The following is a 15,323-nucleotide window of genomic DNA, read 5'->3' as shown; positions in this document are numbered from 1 at the left end:
CTATGAAACGTCAAAGCTCTTTCGAGACTGCAAGTTATTCTGCGATGTAACTTTAATGCTTCACTCACCGAGCTGTTTCCAAGGTCGCGATAATAAGAAGTTCTAAGGATTCATATATTCTGAATGAGGATGCAAAATGAAAATGACGTATCATCTGTAGATTTTAATATTTATTATGTATGTACAAAGATATGTGTGTAAATACGTTTTATGAAATGCGTTTCTTTCCCTGTACGTTGTGTATCATATTAAAATGAATTTGAATTTCAGATGAAAGTAAGAGGAGAGATTCGGGTTAAATCACGACACATTCATAAGGGTATTGTCCTCGTAAAAGTGTAACATCCGGTCGTGGACAAGCTGTAACATAGAATTGTTTGATTTTTTTTCTCATTTGTTTGCATCATCGTAATATGCTCTCTATATGAAAAAAAAAAAAAATCCAAAAAATGCAAGAACTTTTCGATATTAAATAATATACCATTTTTTTCTTCTACTATCCGCTTTTTATCCCGTTCAATTCGGCAACTTAATACGCAAAAGATAAATATATAGAAAAATTATGATGCTAAAACTACGAAAGTTAAATCAAACTATCTGCTATTATTAAAGATACTAACGTGTCTCGCAATAAGTGCCATAGAATCCAGTTCCTTCACAGCGACATTTAAATCCAGGTTCCGATGATATTTGGGAACATGAACCCTCATTTAGACAAGGTTTCGATCGATAACATATGTCGCTACGTCTTCCTGCAACGAGACAAATTAAAATTCTCAAGAAGCACATTGATCAACATGTCAAGAACATATCTATTGTTCTATAGATTTAACAAATCAAGTAAGAGCGCAAGTATTTGTTGTTACCTTTCAGCGCTAATTTGCAATCGTCATTGTTGTCATACCTATACTCGGATTTGCAGCCGTAACCGCAACTGCATTGTGCATTGTAAATGCGACATCCGTATCGCATTTGATCCAATTCGCATCCTTCCGAGACTATAACTGCTGGCAAAGAAGCTTGGTGTTAATTGGACTGATTTGAACAAGTGCATTGTTTGAACTACTTGAGCGAAGAATCGTACTTGTACAAAGTATTCCTGATATTTTTTTAGCAATTTTTCGTCAATAAAAATACCGACTATTTCAAATAAATAAAGATGTAAAATTCTTAATGTATTAACTACAGCAGAAAAAGTTAAAAAAGAAAATCTTTAATTTCGCACAAATTGACCTTAACAAAATTTCAAATTTAATAATCTAATAATATATAAAGATACATATAATGTCCAATACAGAAAAAATACAATAAATACCCTTGACATTTTATGAAAAAATATCTTCCAATATAATGATCGAAGAAATTGCGATAAAATTCGGGGATATTTAAATATAAGAAAAGAATAATATGAAGCTTTAGAATAATATAATGCTTTTTTTTGACATATTACTACGTATTTATTAATAACTGTTTTAAGGTATCAAAAGAATTAATAGACGCGAATCTATATGATTACGTTTTATATTTATTAATTATCTGCATTATTTTTAGGTGAATGTACTATAAGCAGTATAGAAATATCTGCGGTTTATTTACCCCAAGGAAAGATAGTGGCGCTTTAACGGAGACGTTCGCGCCGGATGTGCTCGGCTGCACTTCCCACTTGTCTAAATTGATAAGCCTTTCACGAGATAGACAATATTATGCGTGGGCTAATCGATTTTTAAATTCGTTTACTCTTGACTGTGATGCATGAAATTTGCAATCTCTATTTCATCAACATGAGGATGTCCCGCAGCCGTATATATACATTAATTTTTAACGAACATTGTGTTTATGTATTTCATCATTCGATTCATTCAAGGGTAATTATTAATTACAAATGATATGGTCCGTTGTAGAAGCGTAATCAGTAAAAGAGGCATGTTGTGTGGGATGTTCATCATTGAGAGTGTCATTTACTATCGGTATGATGGGTTTATCATTTGATTACTCAGAAAGTAAACTGAGAGCGCGTCTCTCATACATTGCTATTCATTTTATGGGAGATTAAATTTGCTGACTGGGCCGTAATAATTTCGAGTAATATTAATGTTTAAATTAATATAACGACTTATATAAAAATTTTAGAAACTGATATGTTTAGAAGCATTAAAGGAAAAGGATTAAAAAAAAATTGAAAAATATTATGTTACATAACAAATATAAAATTAGTAATAAAAAAAGAAATTTGACTCTACTTGCATAGTATGAAAGATTTTCATCGTTTTTAAGTGAAATATACGACATATATATATACTCAGATATCAACGCATACTCGGATACAAAATTTATACGCGGAATATTAATAATAATTCTTGGAATAATTTAATATAATTCTTTTATTTTTCTATTAATTTACAACTTTTCGATGCAATTGTATCTTCATCAATTGCAACCTAAATCTTAAATTACTGTAATCTAAAAATTGGTACAATAGATCTTTCTAACGGATTCACTGAAAATTATAAGAAAATATCGTTGCCCGTAAAATATTTACATGATTTGAGAAAGTTATCGAAAAGTAAGTTCTTTTTCAAACGTTGAACGATTAGTTTCAAATACAAATGATTGAGTCATGACCGTAAAAAAATTAGTTTTTCATGAATCAGTATCAGTATTCTAAAATTTCTTCACTCTGACTCCGACATCGTATTCTTTATTAAAAAGCAAATTTGACTACATAAAATCGAATCTTAAACCGAGAAAAAGCTTCAAATGATGAGAAAAAGATCCAAATTTGACGAATATAATTGATTTTTATTGATTACAATCGTTAATTATTCATAATTATATGTGTTTATTAAATTCTAGCGATATTCTAGCTATTTATTAAAATCTCTATAATATATTTAAAAAAATTTTTTATTAAATATTTGTTACTTATGCAAAATAATATAATTTATAATTATATAATATAATATAGTGTAATTTATTTGGGACTGATATTATAATGCGACATACCTATTGTTAAAAGGAGTAGAGCAACCGACAATGTCAATCTCGATAGCATGGTGTTCCCAGATAAGGTGAAGCAAGAGACGTCAAAGAGCCCCGTGAAGGATATCGTGGACAGCGATAATCCAAGAGAGGAGCTCAAAGGGGAGATCGTCGACCGCTTGGCGATTGCTTGGTAGGCTTTTGTCGCCGGTCCAGAGTCAAAGGTCGACAGACTCTACACAAGGGGATACGGGGTCAGTGTGGCCTCTCCTCGCACGCGCGTTCTCTCGTCGACGTTGCAACGGGAAAAGCGATCGTGCCGTTCGGGGACGATGCAGCGGCCGAATCGACCGAACCCGTCAACTCGTGGCAGCTAACTGTCGTGGACTGCTGAAACTAGTTGCAATCGTACGGAAGCCGTCCAATCGCTGAAGAACTATGCGTGGGGTGCAACTCGATCGTCAACGTCCGCAATGATGCCTGAAACACGAAATCATGCAATTCCTTAATTTTTTATTCAATACTAATCAAAAGCAATCTGTTAAAATAAAACTATCCATTTGTAATATACATGATAAAGTTAAAAATTGTGCAAGAAGAGACAGACTTAGTCCGTTAACTTTTTGTAGATTTTAGATTTTTTAGATGATAAGATTAGATATAGGAAGAATTATAATCACACATGTTAAAATGTTTAAAGAATTTTTATAAAATATTTAATCTTTGTATATAATATCTTCTGACATATATGCAAAACGATTGCATTTAGTATGTAGTATTTGTGCGTGTGATTGTTTTGAAATGCGATTATGTAAAGATTGTAAATATTGCTTCGTAATGTTTCTATGACTGATTTCTAGCAGTTTAAAATTATATATATATATATTTTTTTTTATTTATTTTTTGATAAATTTTCAAAGATTCGAGTTTTATTCGTTATTACTGTGCAATCGTAACAAATAAAATTATCGTTTTTTTGTGACATAGTGTGACATCTCATGAAAAAAAGATCTTGAGATTTTCATTAATCTTTTTGGATTCGAAACAAAAATTTAACTTTCGTTATGGAAAAATGAACTCAATTTTCGTTATGGAAGTTTTCGCTCAGAACATCGTTGAAATGATAATTTAGGCACACTCGGACATGTTATTATCACCAATTATCTTTTAACGAGTTTGTTATTTATATAAAAGATGAATTTAATTTAATTTCCACGAGAAAGAGAAAAAAGTGGAAGAACTACATCCAGAATTTTTACTTTAATTATTATATAATATTAGGATATTGTATATATGTACATGTAATTAATATTTTACATATTACAAGTTATAAAAGAATACATCATTTAATCGCTATTTTTTGTTATATTAACTTTTTATCCTTAATTTATCGAATTATCATATCTTTTATAATTTAAAAATATACAATTAAAAATATACAATTAATATACAATTAAATAACAAAATTAAAAGTTATTGATTATTTATGAAATTATTTTTGTCATGTACGTGAAATTCCTTTTTAAATTAATGATTAGTTCTATGCAAGATCTTAAACTAACGGATGTAATATGCTATCGCTTTTCAGAATTTGATAACATTTGACACTGGCAGTTGTAAGTCAGGAAATTGATGAAATGTGTGTCAGAGACAGACCCGTAAAATTCATGTTCTTGACAAAACAATAAAATCTAATAATTTGCAAGATCAAGATCAATATGTCAATAGTGCATCATGCGTTATCGTTACAAAAGTAATAATTTTAGCTGATCTAAGATCATATTATAAAGAAAAAGAGTCACATGTAATATTTATTATATAATTAAAATAATTTATTAAGATAGATTTTTTTGGAGATTACAGAAATTTTAAGATATTTTATATTTATCTATATCTAAATTGTGATTGCATATTAGTGAATATTTTACAGTCTAATATAAGCTTGATGTAAGACATCAAAAGGCATTAATAAGGCAATGATATTTTAACACAGTATATTAAATAGTTCATATTTTTAAAATATATTCTACATGGCATTATAAACATTCTTGGATATTTAGAACATACAATTTTATTCATTTATTACTTTAAAACATTGCGGCTGACACGTCTGGCATCAGTATATTTGTACAGCATTGGCATCACTAATAGGGACACTTCTCCGTATCAGTTTTTTTCTTCAGTTAAAATTAAATTTATCTGATTCTATTCGTAGCACATTTTTTAAAGCCTGGATTATTTATATTCTGAAAAGAATAATTTCAAATAAAATCAAAGATTATTGTCTTTATTCAGTTTGATGATATATAATTTCAACTCTTAGTACCTTACATGAATGTTTGATCGTGTTGTTCATGAATCATCGTTGCTCTCCGGGACTGGATCAAACCAGATTGCCTATTGTATAATTCTCTAACCAGGCTGTCTTTTTCTTGCTCAAGTAATGCTATTCGTTGACTCTTTTTGCTAACTTCCTGTACATTGTATAAAAAAATATATATTAACTGATTTACGATTTTTATATATAGTGCATTATTATTATTATTATTATTATTATGCATTACCTCCGTTAATCTGTGATTTTGTTGTTTCAATCTCGATAACATATCCTGTTGAAGTTGAGCTGAGATCGGAGCACTTAGGAATGCAAGATTCATGTGAAGGGGAAGTCCCCCGCGTTCCCAACTACTTATCAAGGCAGCTAAATGTCGATTCACTTCCAGAACTCGTGCTCGTTGCAATTCTAAGCGCTCTTGCTGTGCCTCTGTCCACTGTTCCTATGTGAAATATAAGAATGAATATGAATGTTTTATTCAAACCGAATTCCATGTGATATAAGAAAAAAAAAGTATGTAAAAGTGTACCACGTGGGAACCCATTCGACCGAGGTGCTTAATTTTTTCTTGAGTAGCCGCTATTTGCTTCAAGTACCATTCTCTAGCTTTATCAACGGCAGCTAGACCTTGAAGTAACACATCTTTCTCTTGTTCAATCTGCTTCATTCTTTTCATCTAAAAATATTTTATATTATAAATATATTTCAAATTATCAAAGTTATAAGATTTTTGTTTGTGTAAGTAGAACTAATATTAATTAAGAAATATTCAAGCTTATAAATATTTTATATTCTTAATAGATATGTATCGACTGTTAATATTTAGTGCATACCCAGAACCAATCACCAAATGTTAGTTGGGAATCCTAGAGGAGAACATCTTTACCATATTGTAATCAATACCATTCTGCAACGTGTGTCGCCTGGGCTCTCTGCGACGATTTGAAGGTTTCTTAGGTTGAAGACCGAGTTGATTGCTCTGTATATCAACCGCTTTACCATCACCAAGGACTCTGGATGGTCTTAGCAATGTTCTAGCGTCTGGCCTATAATTTACAGGTTGCAGTTGACGCTTCTCTTTCTCGTCACTCATCATGAGACCCATCTGCCAATTTTGCAATGCCGTCCTGATTTCAGATTTATCAAAGTTACGTTCGAGGCCCATTATTCTACCTTCCAGAGCAGCGCCAGTTCGTGGTGGTTTCGGTGGACCATATACCTTGTTGATCTTCGGTTCTCCAATATTCCTACCGTCCATCAGCTCCAACTGTGCATTCATATCCTTACGATTGGCCAGCAACTGTGGCATACTAAGAGTACGTTGCTGGGATATAGCATTATTGGGTCTTATGGTAGCAGTGTTGGGAGACGTCCACGTCGTCTTGTTCTGACTGTCGGGAATGAGTATCGGCGCGGACGGCGGCCTGTTGGGTTGACTGTCATGTTTCTTCGCATCCGCCTCCGCCTGTATCTGCAGCAAACAGATCTTCAGACCCGCGCAGAATCTCTCAAACGATAATAATCCATTCGGCGGCGTGACCTTCTTCAGGCTATCCAGCACGCCCTTGGGCAAACCCTGCGTGCCATCGTCTTGCCACCGGCCCTCGATGTCGGCGAACTTGACGAAACCGGTATTCTGATCGTCCATTATATCGAACAACGTGCGCATCGCGTTGACGAAGTGTTTCGGCAGTCCGTCCACCGTCGATGTCTGTATTTGCGCCATATTTGCCCGCGCGCGAGCTAGGATCAAATCTCAACAAGGATCTGTTACGCGTCGCCTTCCAGAATACGGTTAGCTACATCATCGAGATCGCTCAAAAATCGTGGCTACTTAGCTGAGGCGTGTTCGTCCCCTGCATCCCTCCTCGCGCGCATATCTACGAGTAAGTTATCGTTGTTCGCCGCGTGGATCCAGGATCATCTCGCGCCAAATTTACTACGATTCACGATTGCAACAAGTTGTTTTCCCCGTAGATTAACCTCCTCCGCGTAGCCATATGCAATCATGCGTCAGTTTCGCCAGAGAGGAATCTGAGAGCGGCCTTCTCCTATTACTATTAAATTCTCCACGCACTAGCGCCAGTTGAAAAAGTAAGGACGTAAACGACCACTTCATTTTTCTGTTGATAAGTATGGTATTTATGGTGTATCAGTACTTGGCCTTCTGGAAAAATCATTGAAAAAAAAAAACGCATCTTTATTCTTTTAATAGTGGAAATCTATCTTGGAGAATACTATTAATACTATTAATACTATTAACAAATTAAAGAATACTATTAATTATATTCTATTAGTTATTACTATACTATTACTATACTATTCTATTACTGTACTATTATCTTTTAGGTAATTCAAATAAATTTATATATAGATATTAATTAAATATGTATATATTTATTAAATATGTATATATTTACACATATGTATACTTAGCATATATGTAAAATATTTTTAATTATATTAATTTTTTAAAAATAAAAGTTTATAGTAAAATTTTACGAAAGATTATTTCTAAAACAGAAATATAAGACGAGTTTCTTAATTCATCGATTGATTAATCACATAATGCGCAAATGCTGTTTTTATAGAGCAAAATTGATATTTAATAAGAAGAAGATATTTAATGAAACTTAAAAAAAAATGGAATGAATTGAACAAAATTAATTCTATTATAATTTTGCGTATATTTTTTAATTCCGTTATTATTACCCGATAAAACTTTTCCATATATAATTAAATATATAATAAGATATATATATATATATATATATATATATATATATATATAATCATATATAGATATATATAATTATATAATTATATATGAAACGTCATATATTATATATAAATATATGTAATAATATATAATTATATATTTTTAAATAAAGACATATTTTATTGAGTATTTTTCATATTTCTATTTTATATTCCATTTCTATTTCAATAAAGTTTTTCATAACGCTTTATTTATACATACATTTATAGATACAGGATCAAAGCCAGAAAAATTGTCTATGTATGTATATATGTTACGTAAGATTAAAAGTTACAGACAGAAGTGTTACATTGTATTTTATTTATACATACAGTTAATATTTTAATTTAATTATTCATGCTAAAATGTACTCTAAAATTAAATTTGACTAGTATTGATATTTTATTCATATTCTTTCATATATTTTATATTTTCCTTCTAATAATTACTTATTATAGAACATACAGAGATTACATAATTATTCTTGGATGAAAGAATCAGAAGTTCTTTCTTAGCCATTTATTTTACGCGGAGCATTCTAATTTTTTATTAATCCACTCTCAATATAATTAAATCAATTTTACGATATCTTCATGTGAAATGGCAAAAATGGTTTTTTATTTTTCGTGGGAGAGAATTCATTTCTAAAGCTTCATGTCAACTTCTTTAAGCATTCTTCAGAATTTAATACATGCAATACTAAAAGCGATGTTATTTAATTCTTCACAGTGGCATTTATCTATTCTTTATCGTCATGAGGCGATTGCTCGGTGTCTTGAGGACGAGTCTCCTCGGCATTAGGACTATCGTCGCTGTCTGAAGACGAACTGTCCTGCGGCATCTCGATCCCTTGCGTCAGCAAATTCGTTATCCTTTCAACATCGACGGTGTCATCCTGCTCGTGGATCTTTTTCAAGGCGTTCGATACTATGCAAAGATCACCTCGCAGCTCGCTGACCACCGCCGTAATTTTCTGAGCATCCGTCAACACTTCCACCGATTGAGTGTAAGGATTGTAGCGTATTCCGAAGGGTCGTTGAATCTGATTAGCGAACGCGCTGAAAAAAACATATAAGATATACAATATAATAACAATGCAAATGATAACACAACGACATTTGCTCCTCTTCGAACTCGAAAAAAAGGGTAACTAAAATGAAGTATATTAAGGGAGGAAAGTAATCACCGCATTTTCTCCTTTGCTTCTTCTATGCTATCTGTGTAATAATACGCATTCTGGAACGCGGTGATAATGCATTCTTGTTTACATGTGATATCAGGTTCGAATCTCATAGTCTTTTCGGGGGTGGTAACCGCGTGCCTCAGTTCCGCCACCGATGACAGCAGGCCAGCCCCGTAAACGCGTAGCATACCGTCTTGTTTGCACAATCCGAATTCCACAGTAAAGAAATACAACTGTGCAAAAGGTGCAAAAATCGAATGAGTAATAGAAGAAAGAAATACTCTTCTGTGTTCGAAGACTTACGGTTGCCAGTTTGTCTATATCTTCATCCGATGCGCCGAGGGAAGCCAGACCGAGTTCTTGAGAGAATTGCGCGAAGCTTGGATTCGCAAGCAACGGCATGTGGCCCAGCAATTCATGGCAACAATCTCTGCAAATTGTGAAGCAAATACTAAAGCAGATACTTTACAACTCAAAGTGAGAGAACAATTCAGCTAGGAATTTTATTTTATAGTGGATATCTGTTTTGCAGTTTGCAATTTGTTTTATATATATATATATATATATATATATATATATATATATATATTTTTTTTCCAAAAAACATGCTTACGGTTCCGGTGTGTAAAATGGATCGGAAGAATGTCGGATATACTGAGTGCAGTGAAACACTCGGAAAGCCAGACCGGAAAGGAAGTCCCGCGGCGTCAGATAACCCGCAACCGGACGAAGTTGAAATCCCGTTGTTCCTGCGGATGTATCGGATCTCGTTTAAACCTTTATTATTATTATTACTTCTGCAAAATTACACATTAACTACATAACAATTTTACTTACGCTTCAAGAAAACGTTTATGTCCTGCAGTTGAGGTATGTTGTCTTCTCTAACATAATATAAAAATATAAAATATTTTATACTACTTTTAAATTAATTATAATTAATAAAATAAATTAACAAATTAATTATAATTAATTATATAAATTAATATCTTTCTCTATCTATTTTTTAAAAATTATATCTATGTATAAATCATCTTCAAAATGGAAATCTTTTATAAATTTTTTATAATCATTTATTTTTTTGTAAATAAATTTTGTATTAATATCTGTTTAATATCTATTGCATATCCGCACCTGTATCCGCAATACTTGACCAACTTCGGCCAATTTTCCAAATACTCTTTGCACGCGTATTTTTGATAGAGTTGGTGCAGTTCGCGGAAAACGGTTCCCCTGAAACAAACAAAATTGCTGTTTTGTTTTGTTTTGTTTAATAATATTTTAATAATGTTTTTAATTAACGATTTAAATCTTTGCTTCGCTGTGCTTTAAACGATCTTATTAAAGTATTATTAAAACAAGATAAATTGACGATAGTCATTGAATTATTCAAGTTTTATCAAAAAGCTCTCGTGTTGATTAAGTTTGTTAAAGCAGTAATGTTTGCTTCATGCGTCGCTGCATTGAAGCCAGAGATATTGGATTAGCCAAGTTGCTTCTTGATCTCTTCCTACGCCGGGGATAAATCAAATTGACGCAATTAAGGGTGCATTCAGCGTGTGCCAATCTTACCTCGATTCGCGCTTTACAAAGAGACACATGAAGAAAGAGAAAGAGAGAGAGAGAGAGAGAGAGAGAGAGAGAGAGAGAAGAAATAGAGAGGAAGAACTGACTTTCTCGATTCGAATTGGCTTCGAAAGATAGTAGTTCGCATCGAAGACACCGAACGAATATATAACTTAAATATCAGGAAACAGAAATGATTTCTTGTATCCAATTGCCTTCATATACACGAAGGCACGTTTGCAGTTTTATCCGTAATTTAATGAGAAAAAGTTGTATCGTTTTTCGAAAGATGACATCAGTTAGAGTTTGCGACTTGCGATGTAATAAATGATTTTTTTCCATGACCATAAAATGTTTTCGTTAATTGCTTTACTTAGTCTTTTTTATTTTGAACAATTTCTGCAAATTTAATTTTAGAAAATTGTGCAGTTTTCATAATTTTAATATATATGATATTTTTCCCAATTTCTTTGACAGCTTATTAAACAAAATATATCATTTTTTTTACAAAAATGATACAAAAATTTTACAAATGCAAATGTGTAATTGTAAAAAAAGACGTACCAAGTCCTGATCTCCTCTGGTGTATATTGCACCCTGGGTATCGGTTGGCCACTAAAACGTCACATTATTTACAGTTAAAAAAAGTCCTCTTTTGGGTAAGCCTTTTTGTTTTACTCACTGTCTGTAATTATAAGCGATATCGGCGAACTGCTCGCGACGTTTACGATACACGGTATCCTTGAAACCCTACAATCGTCGAATAATTCGGTTAAAGCACATGCTCGAGTACGAGAGAGAATAATTTCAATCATGTTTTAAACGTACAGGATGCTCTGCATCTAATTCCGATCCATACATGAGAACTTTTTGGGCTCGATCAAGGTCCGATATCTTTCGTGGGAACCAAGGCATGTCTACTTCACTAAAATCTTTAAATTGCGTATTGTTAAGATATTCCATTAACAGATGTCTTGGAGATACAAAAGCGATATAAAAGATAAAAGCTTGATACGAATTCTATCAGACTTGCAAATTTAGTTTTCGCTAAAAGGATTACACTTTGGATGTAAGTTGCAACAGCGATAAACTGAGCGTGTACAGATATTCGATAAAATATCTTTCGATCTCTCTTTCGTGAGCAGAGATCGCACGACTAATATACCTTATTTTTAGCTTAAAAACTTTAAAAGATTTGAAATAATTCTGTAAATCTTAATAGAATCATAAATATTAAGATGATGATTACGATAATAATCAGAAACTACTTGACAAATTATATTGTTATTAAGTAATTAAGCGTTCAATTTGAAATTAAATAATCTTTATCGTAAATTATTGTAACTTTTAATTTATAAATGTTAGGCATACATGATGTTTTTCAGGCTAAAACTGCAGTTTATCGTATCGGAATTTCGTTACTTCAGATCGTATGTATAACAATATATTTACAATAGCATATATTGGAATTGCGTTTAATTGTTTCGTTACGATGAAAAATTCATTCTATCGATATTCATGCACGTGGAGACTCACCGAAGCTTGTCGCGGTCGAAAGAGAAGGCGCGCGTGGTATACTTCCGATCTGCTCGTAATGGGCGAGATTGATAGCTGCTACTTCGCGGCTCAGCATCTTCATTAATTGCTCCATCCGCTTCGAGTCGCATTCGACATCCACAAGAATATCGTATTCGGAGCCGCGGCGCAGTGATTTCCTCGATTCGATGTGCACGACATTTATACCTAAATCCTACGCGCGACAAGAAAAACATAGCTTCACTCGGTAAATTTTAAGATGCACTTGCAAATGCGGTATCATACGTGGTATTTATGATTTATAATTATAATTTGAAAAACAAACTGTTAGAACTTTTTTTCCATCATATTGATTGTCGCAAATTTATCTGCTTGATATTAATAAGAAACGTCAAAATAATTTGTTTTAATATAACATTATCAGGAAGGTAATTATTTTTATTCGTGAGCAAAATCAAAATTTTCAAAAGAAGTTCTTGCAGTTATCGTTCACATTTTTATTTTTCGAGATCGCATGTTTTCAAGTTTACTGTATAACTTATAAAAAGATTTAAGAAAGGTTTAATGCAATTGTAATACAAATATATAAAAAAATGAGGAACATAAAATGTACCTGAAATACTTGAAGTGCTCGTGCCAAGCCACCGACTTGGTTCTTCAAGGAAAATATCACAGAATTTTTATTGTCACTATTCGGATTATTCTCACCCTCAGAGATCTGAATGAACGAGAGGACATATCTATTTAATAAGATGTTCATCTCAACTTTTATGTTTATTCGTACAAATACTCAGAATAAATCTCTAAACAACTGAAGATAATTTTTAAACTGTCATAATTATAACTTTAATTGAAATTGCCGAATTGTTAACAACAAAAATTTATCTGTTTCATTTATCTTTTCTTGTCAAACATACAGTAACATCCGCTGTATGTGACTTATGTAACGGACTTCCTTCCTTGACAGCCCAACTCTCGCCTCTCCTGTACAGCCACACCCCGAGAAGACTCTTTCCCGATCCACTCATGATGACTTTTGCAATGAATTCGCGAAAGAGAGAAGACAAGATTGTTAATTTTGTTTGAAAATCTATGAAATTTAGCGCGGATTTATATTCTTAATATCTCGCGCGACGCGTGTCAGACAGATTTGCGACTGATTGACGATTCGCTGTCTTTAAGGAGACGAGCAACAGTGTGCCGGTACCATCCTTAAGATCCTCTTAAGACCTCGGTCTCCCCGTTTGCGTTCGTTCTTCTCAATGACGATCTTGCCGTAGCTGGGCGGCGCACAGCAGCACTAGCGATTCCTATTGGTCGGATAAAGCTTTTCATGGGGTTGAAGACAAGTGTTGGTTCACCCCCGTTTAGCAGCAAGCGGTGCCGGTCCTTGAATGTATTTCTCGTGAGTGACGTCATTGGAACCCGGATGATAGGAGCAGCGATAATGAGGGGCGCGCGCAAGAATTGCAAAGTTTCCAATAAATAAGGCGCGACACTGTACGCTTTTATTTTTGCAATAAATTTCTACCCGAGAAATATAAGATAGTTTTCTTTTTCTTTGTTTAAAGAGATAGAAAAAAATAAGATATATTCGTACTTTGACACAGAAAAATTGTATTTAATATATTAGAACATGTAATTATTAAGTATTATTTAATAATTACGACTATAAAAAATAAGTATGAAACATAATTATTTACAAAATTTTATCTATTTTAAATATTACGTCATCATCATCATCATAATGTAATTCCGGTTTTGTATTAATTAAGATACTTCAGACATTTAGTTTTCACGCAGCGTAAAATTGTATACGCTGTAATAAAGAAAATTGCGATATAACGTCGAAACGAAGAAGCGGTCACTCGAGGAGACGATTTTCTATCTAGAGAAGAAAGTATCTTCGATGAGATGGCGATTTCTTATTCTCCGGATCCCGTTCTCTGAAACAAAGAAACTGTTTAATAAAAGCTCGAACGCCCGAGGGGTACTCCCACTTCTGAGAAAAAGTAGATGCAGCACATTACGACTGGTCCATCACTTACCACTATCAGCTGCCGTAACGCAGTTTCACCCTCGCTAAATTATACCGAGTGTTTCTCTGGCATTAAGCGAGATTGAGAGTATCGTTCGATCCTCGACTAGGCTACTCTACTCTTATCGAAACGTGTTTACAGGTTGCAAGTTCCAAAAGGAATGTCTCTTGGGAATGTTCTCGACATTGATAACTATTTATTATTCAATCAATTTAATTCGTCACCGACTTCGTTAACCCCGTTGTCGAATGTATTGTAAAATTTTTCAATCCTGACAATGACGCTACGAAAATAAATATCAACGTTTAAGGATTAAGAGATTTCGATCATCGTGAAACAATGAGGCGCTCATTCTCTATGTGCATGACGCAATCTTGCTTCATCTCTGGATTTCACCTTTACATATGCCACGAGATATCCGTTTCCGCCACAATACAATGGTGAAGATTGAGAGAGCACGGCGTTATCAACGGTGATATGTCAACGCAAGAAGTCTACTATGAAATCAAATGGGGAAGTTTTAATGGGATATGCCAAGTAGCACGAATTTAGCCTGTCTCCTATCCCGCTGCAAAGGCCACTAGGTCAGACACCGTCGATACCGTCAGTTTCTTCGTCTCGTGATCTGCATTTTTGTTCCAAGTTACACCAATAAAGTTATTTCCCGTCGCCTAATAAAACATGTTTAATTACCTCACTTTTGTACTTACCGTATATCTGTATATGCAGCGCATCGATCTCTCCATTCTAATATTTATAATTCTCGGACGATCGGGTTATATTGCAGATATCATTAGTTAAAGGATATTCAGTTACATTCAAGTCCAAATTATTATTTTATATTCCGTGTACGTTTACATTTTAAAAAATTTTTTTATTATACAATCTGTGTACACTTTTGAGTTATAATTTTTAATTCATAACCTA

General features: G+C 33.1%; 3 protein-coding genes across 6 annotated transcripts; all 3 read right to left on the bottom strand.

Moving 5' to 3' along the window:
• Positions 1–152: 152 nt before the first annotated feature.
• Positions 153–3,459, bottom strand: LOC105430280 (uncharacterized). 2 transcript variants are annotated; one of them, XM_011643770.3, is made up of 4 exons: positions 3,004–3,459; positions 867–1,007; positions 621–752; positions 153–360 (listed from the first exon to the last, which is right to left on the bottom strand). In XM_011643770.3, exons 1-4 carry the CDS (start codon positions 3,050–3,052, stop codon positions 296–298), a joined length of 387 nt encoding a protein of 128 aa, XP_011642072.2. In that variant the 5' UTR covers positions 3,053–3,459; the 3' UTR covers positions 153–295. The 2 variants fall into 2 exon arrangements, with proteins under 2 accessions (XP_011642072.2, XP_011642073.2); XM_011643771.3 differs by having other exon boundaries at positions 867–1,004.
• Positions 3,460–4,959: 1,500 nt separating this feature from the next.
• Positions 4,960–7,371, bottom strand: LOC105430281 (suppressor APC domain-containing protein 2). 3 transcript variants are annotated; one of them, XM_011643774.3, is made up of 6 exons: positions 6,855–7,371; positions 6,201–6,785; positions 5,844–5,990; positions 5,544–5,756; positions 5,311–5,453; positions 4,960–5,225 (listed from the first exon to the last, which is right to left on the bottom strand). In XM_011643774.3, the coding sequence occupies exons 1-6, from the start codon at positions 7,038–7,040 to the stop codon at positions 5,219–5,221; spliced, it is 1,281 nt and encodes a 426-aa protein (XP_011642076.2). In that variant the 5' UTR covers positions 7,041–7,371; the 3' UTR covers positions 4,960–5,218. The 3 variants fall into 3 exon arrangements, with proteins under 3 accessions (XP_011642076.2, XP_011642075.2, XP_011642074.2); XM_011643773.3 differs by having other exon boundaries at positions 5,306–5,453; positions 6,201–7,370; XM_011643772.3 differs by having other exon boundaries at positions 6,201–7,369.
• Positions 7,372–8,266: 895 nt separating this feature from the next.
• On the bottom strand, positions 8,267–13,724 carry Trhn (tryptophan hydroxylase). Its single transcript, XM_011643775.3, has 12 exons — positions 13,275–13,724; positions 12,971–13,075; positions 12,358–12,571; positions 11,650–11,753; positions 11,504–11,571; positions 11,386–11,436; positions 10,390–10,488; positions 10,093–10,139; positions 9,869–10,004; positions 9,559–9,685; positions 9,259–9,488; positions 8,267–9,130 (listed from the first exon to the last, which is right to left on the bottom strand). The coding sequence occupies exons 1-12, from the start codon at positions 13,383–13,385 to the stop codon at positions 8,812–8,814; spliced, it is 1,611 nt and encodes a 536-aa protein (XP_011642077.2). The 5' UTR covers positions 13,386–13,724; the 3' UTR covers positions 8,267–8,811.
• Between the last annotated feature and the right edge of the window lie 1,599 nt (positions 13,725–15,323).

The sequence above is a fragment of the Pogonomyrmex barbatus genome, unplaced genomic scaffold, assembly GCF_055798465.1.
Source record: "Pogonomyrmex barbatus isolate J1 unplaced genomic scaffold, ASM5579846v1 scaffold2, whole genome shotgun sequence".
Classification (NCBI taxonomy): domain Eukaryota; kingdom Metazoa; phylum Arthropoda; class Insecta; order Hymenoptera; family Formicidae; genus Pogonomyrmex; species Pogonomyrmex barbatus.
Note: the sequence above shows the minus strand (reverse complement) of the source record. Positions and strands in the feature narration are given on the sequence as shown.

Bases quoted from the DNA above. Each gene is read 5' to 3' on its own strand.
- LOC105430281 (XM_011643772.3), bottom strand. From the start codon at position 7,040: ATGGCGCAAATACAGACATCGACGGTGGACGGACTGCCGAAACACTTC. The intron at 5,991-6,200 runs GTAAAGATGTTC...AAATATTTTTAG, and splicing joins ATGGTATTGATTACAATATG to ATGAAAAGAATGAAGCAGAT. The intron at 5,454-5,543 runs GTAATGCATAAT...TACAATGTACAG, and splicing joins AAAATCACAGATTAACGGAG to GAAGTTAGCAAAAAGAGTCA.
- Trhn (XM_011643775.3), bottom strand. From the start codon at position 13,385: ATGAGTGGATCGGGAAAGAGTCTTCTCGGGGTGTGGCTGTACAGGAGA. The intron at 10,005-10,092 runs GTAAGTAAAATT...ATACATCCGCAG, and splicing joins CATAAACGTTTTCTTGAAGC to GAACAACGGGATTTCAACTT. The intron at 9,686-9,868 runs GTAAGCATGTTT...CACAATTTGCAG, and splicing joins CCATTTTACACACCGGAACC to AGATTGTTGCCATGAATTGC.
- LOC105430280 (XM_011643770.3), bottom strand. From the start codon at position 3,052: ATGCTATCGAGATTGACATTGTCGGTTGCTCTACTCCTTTTAACAATA. The intron at 1,008-3,003 runs GTATGTCGCATT...CTTCTTTGCCAG, and splicing joins TCTACTCCTTTTAACAATAG to CAGTTATAGTCTCGGAAGGA. The intron at 753-866 runs GTAACAACAAAT...GTCTCGTTGCAG, and splicing joins TTGCAAATTAGCGCTGAAAG to GAAGACGTAGCGACATATGT.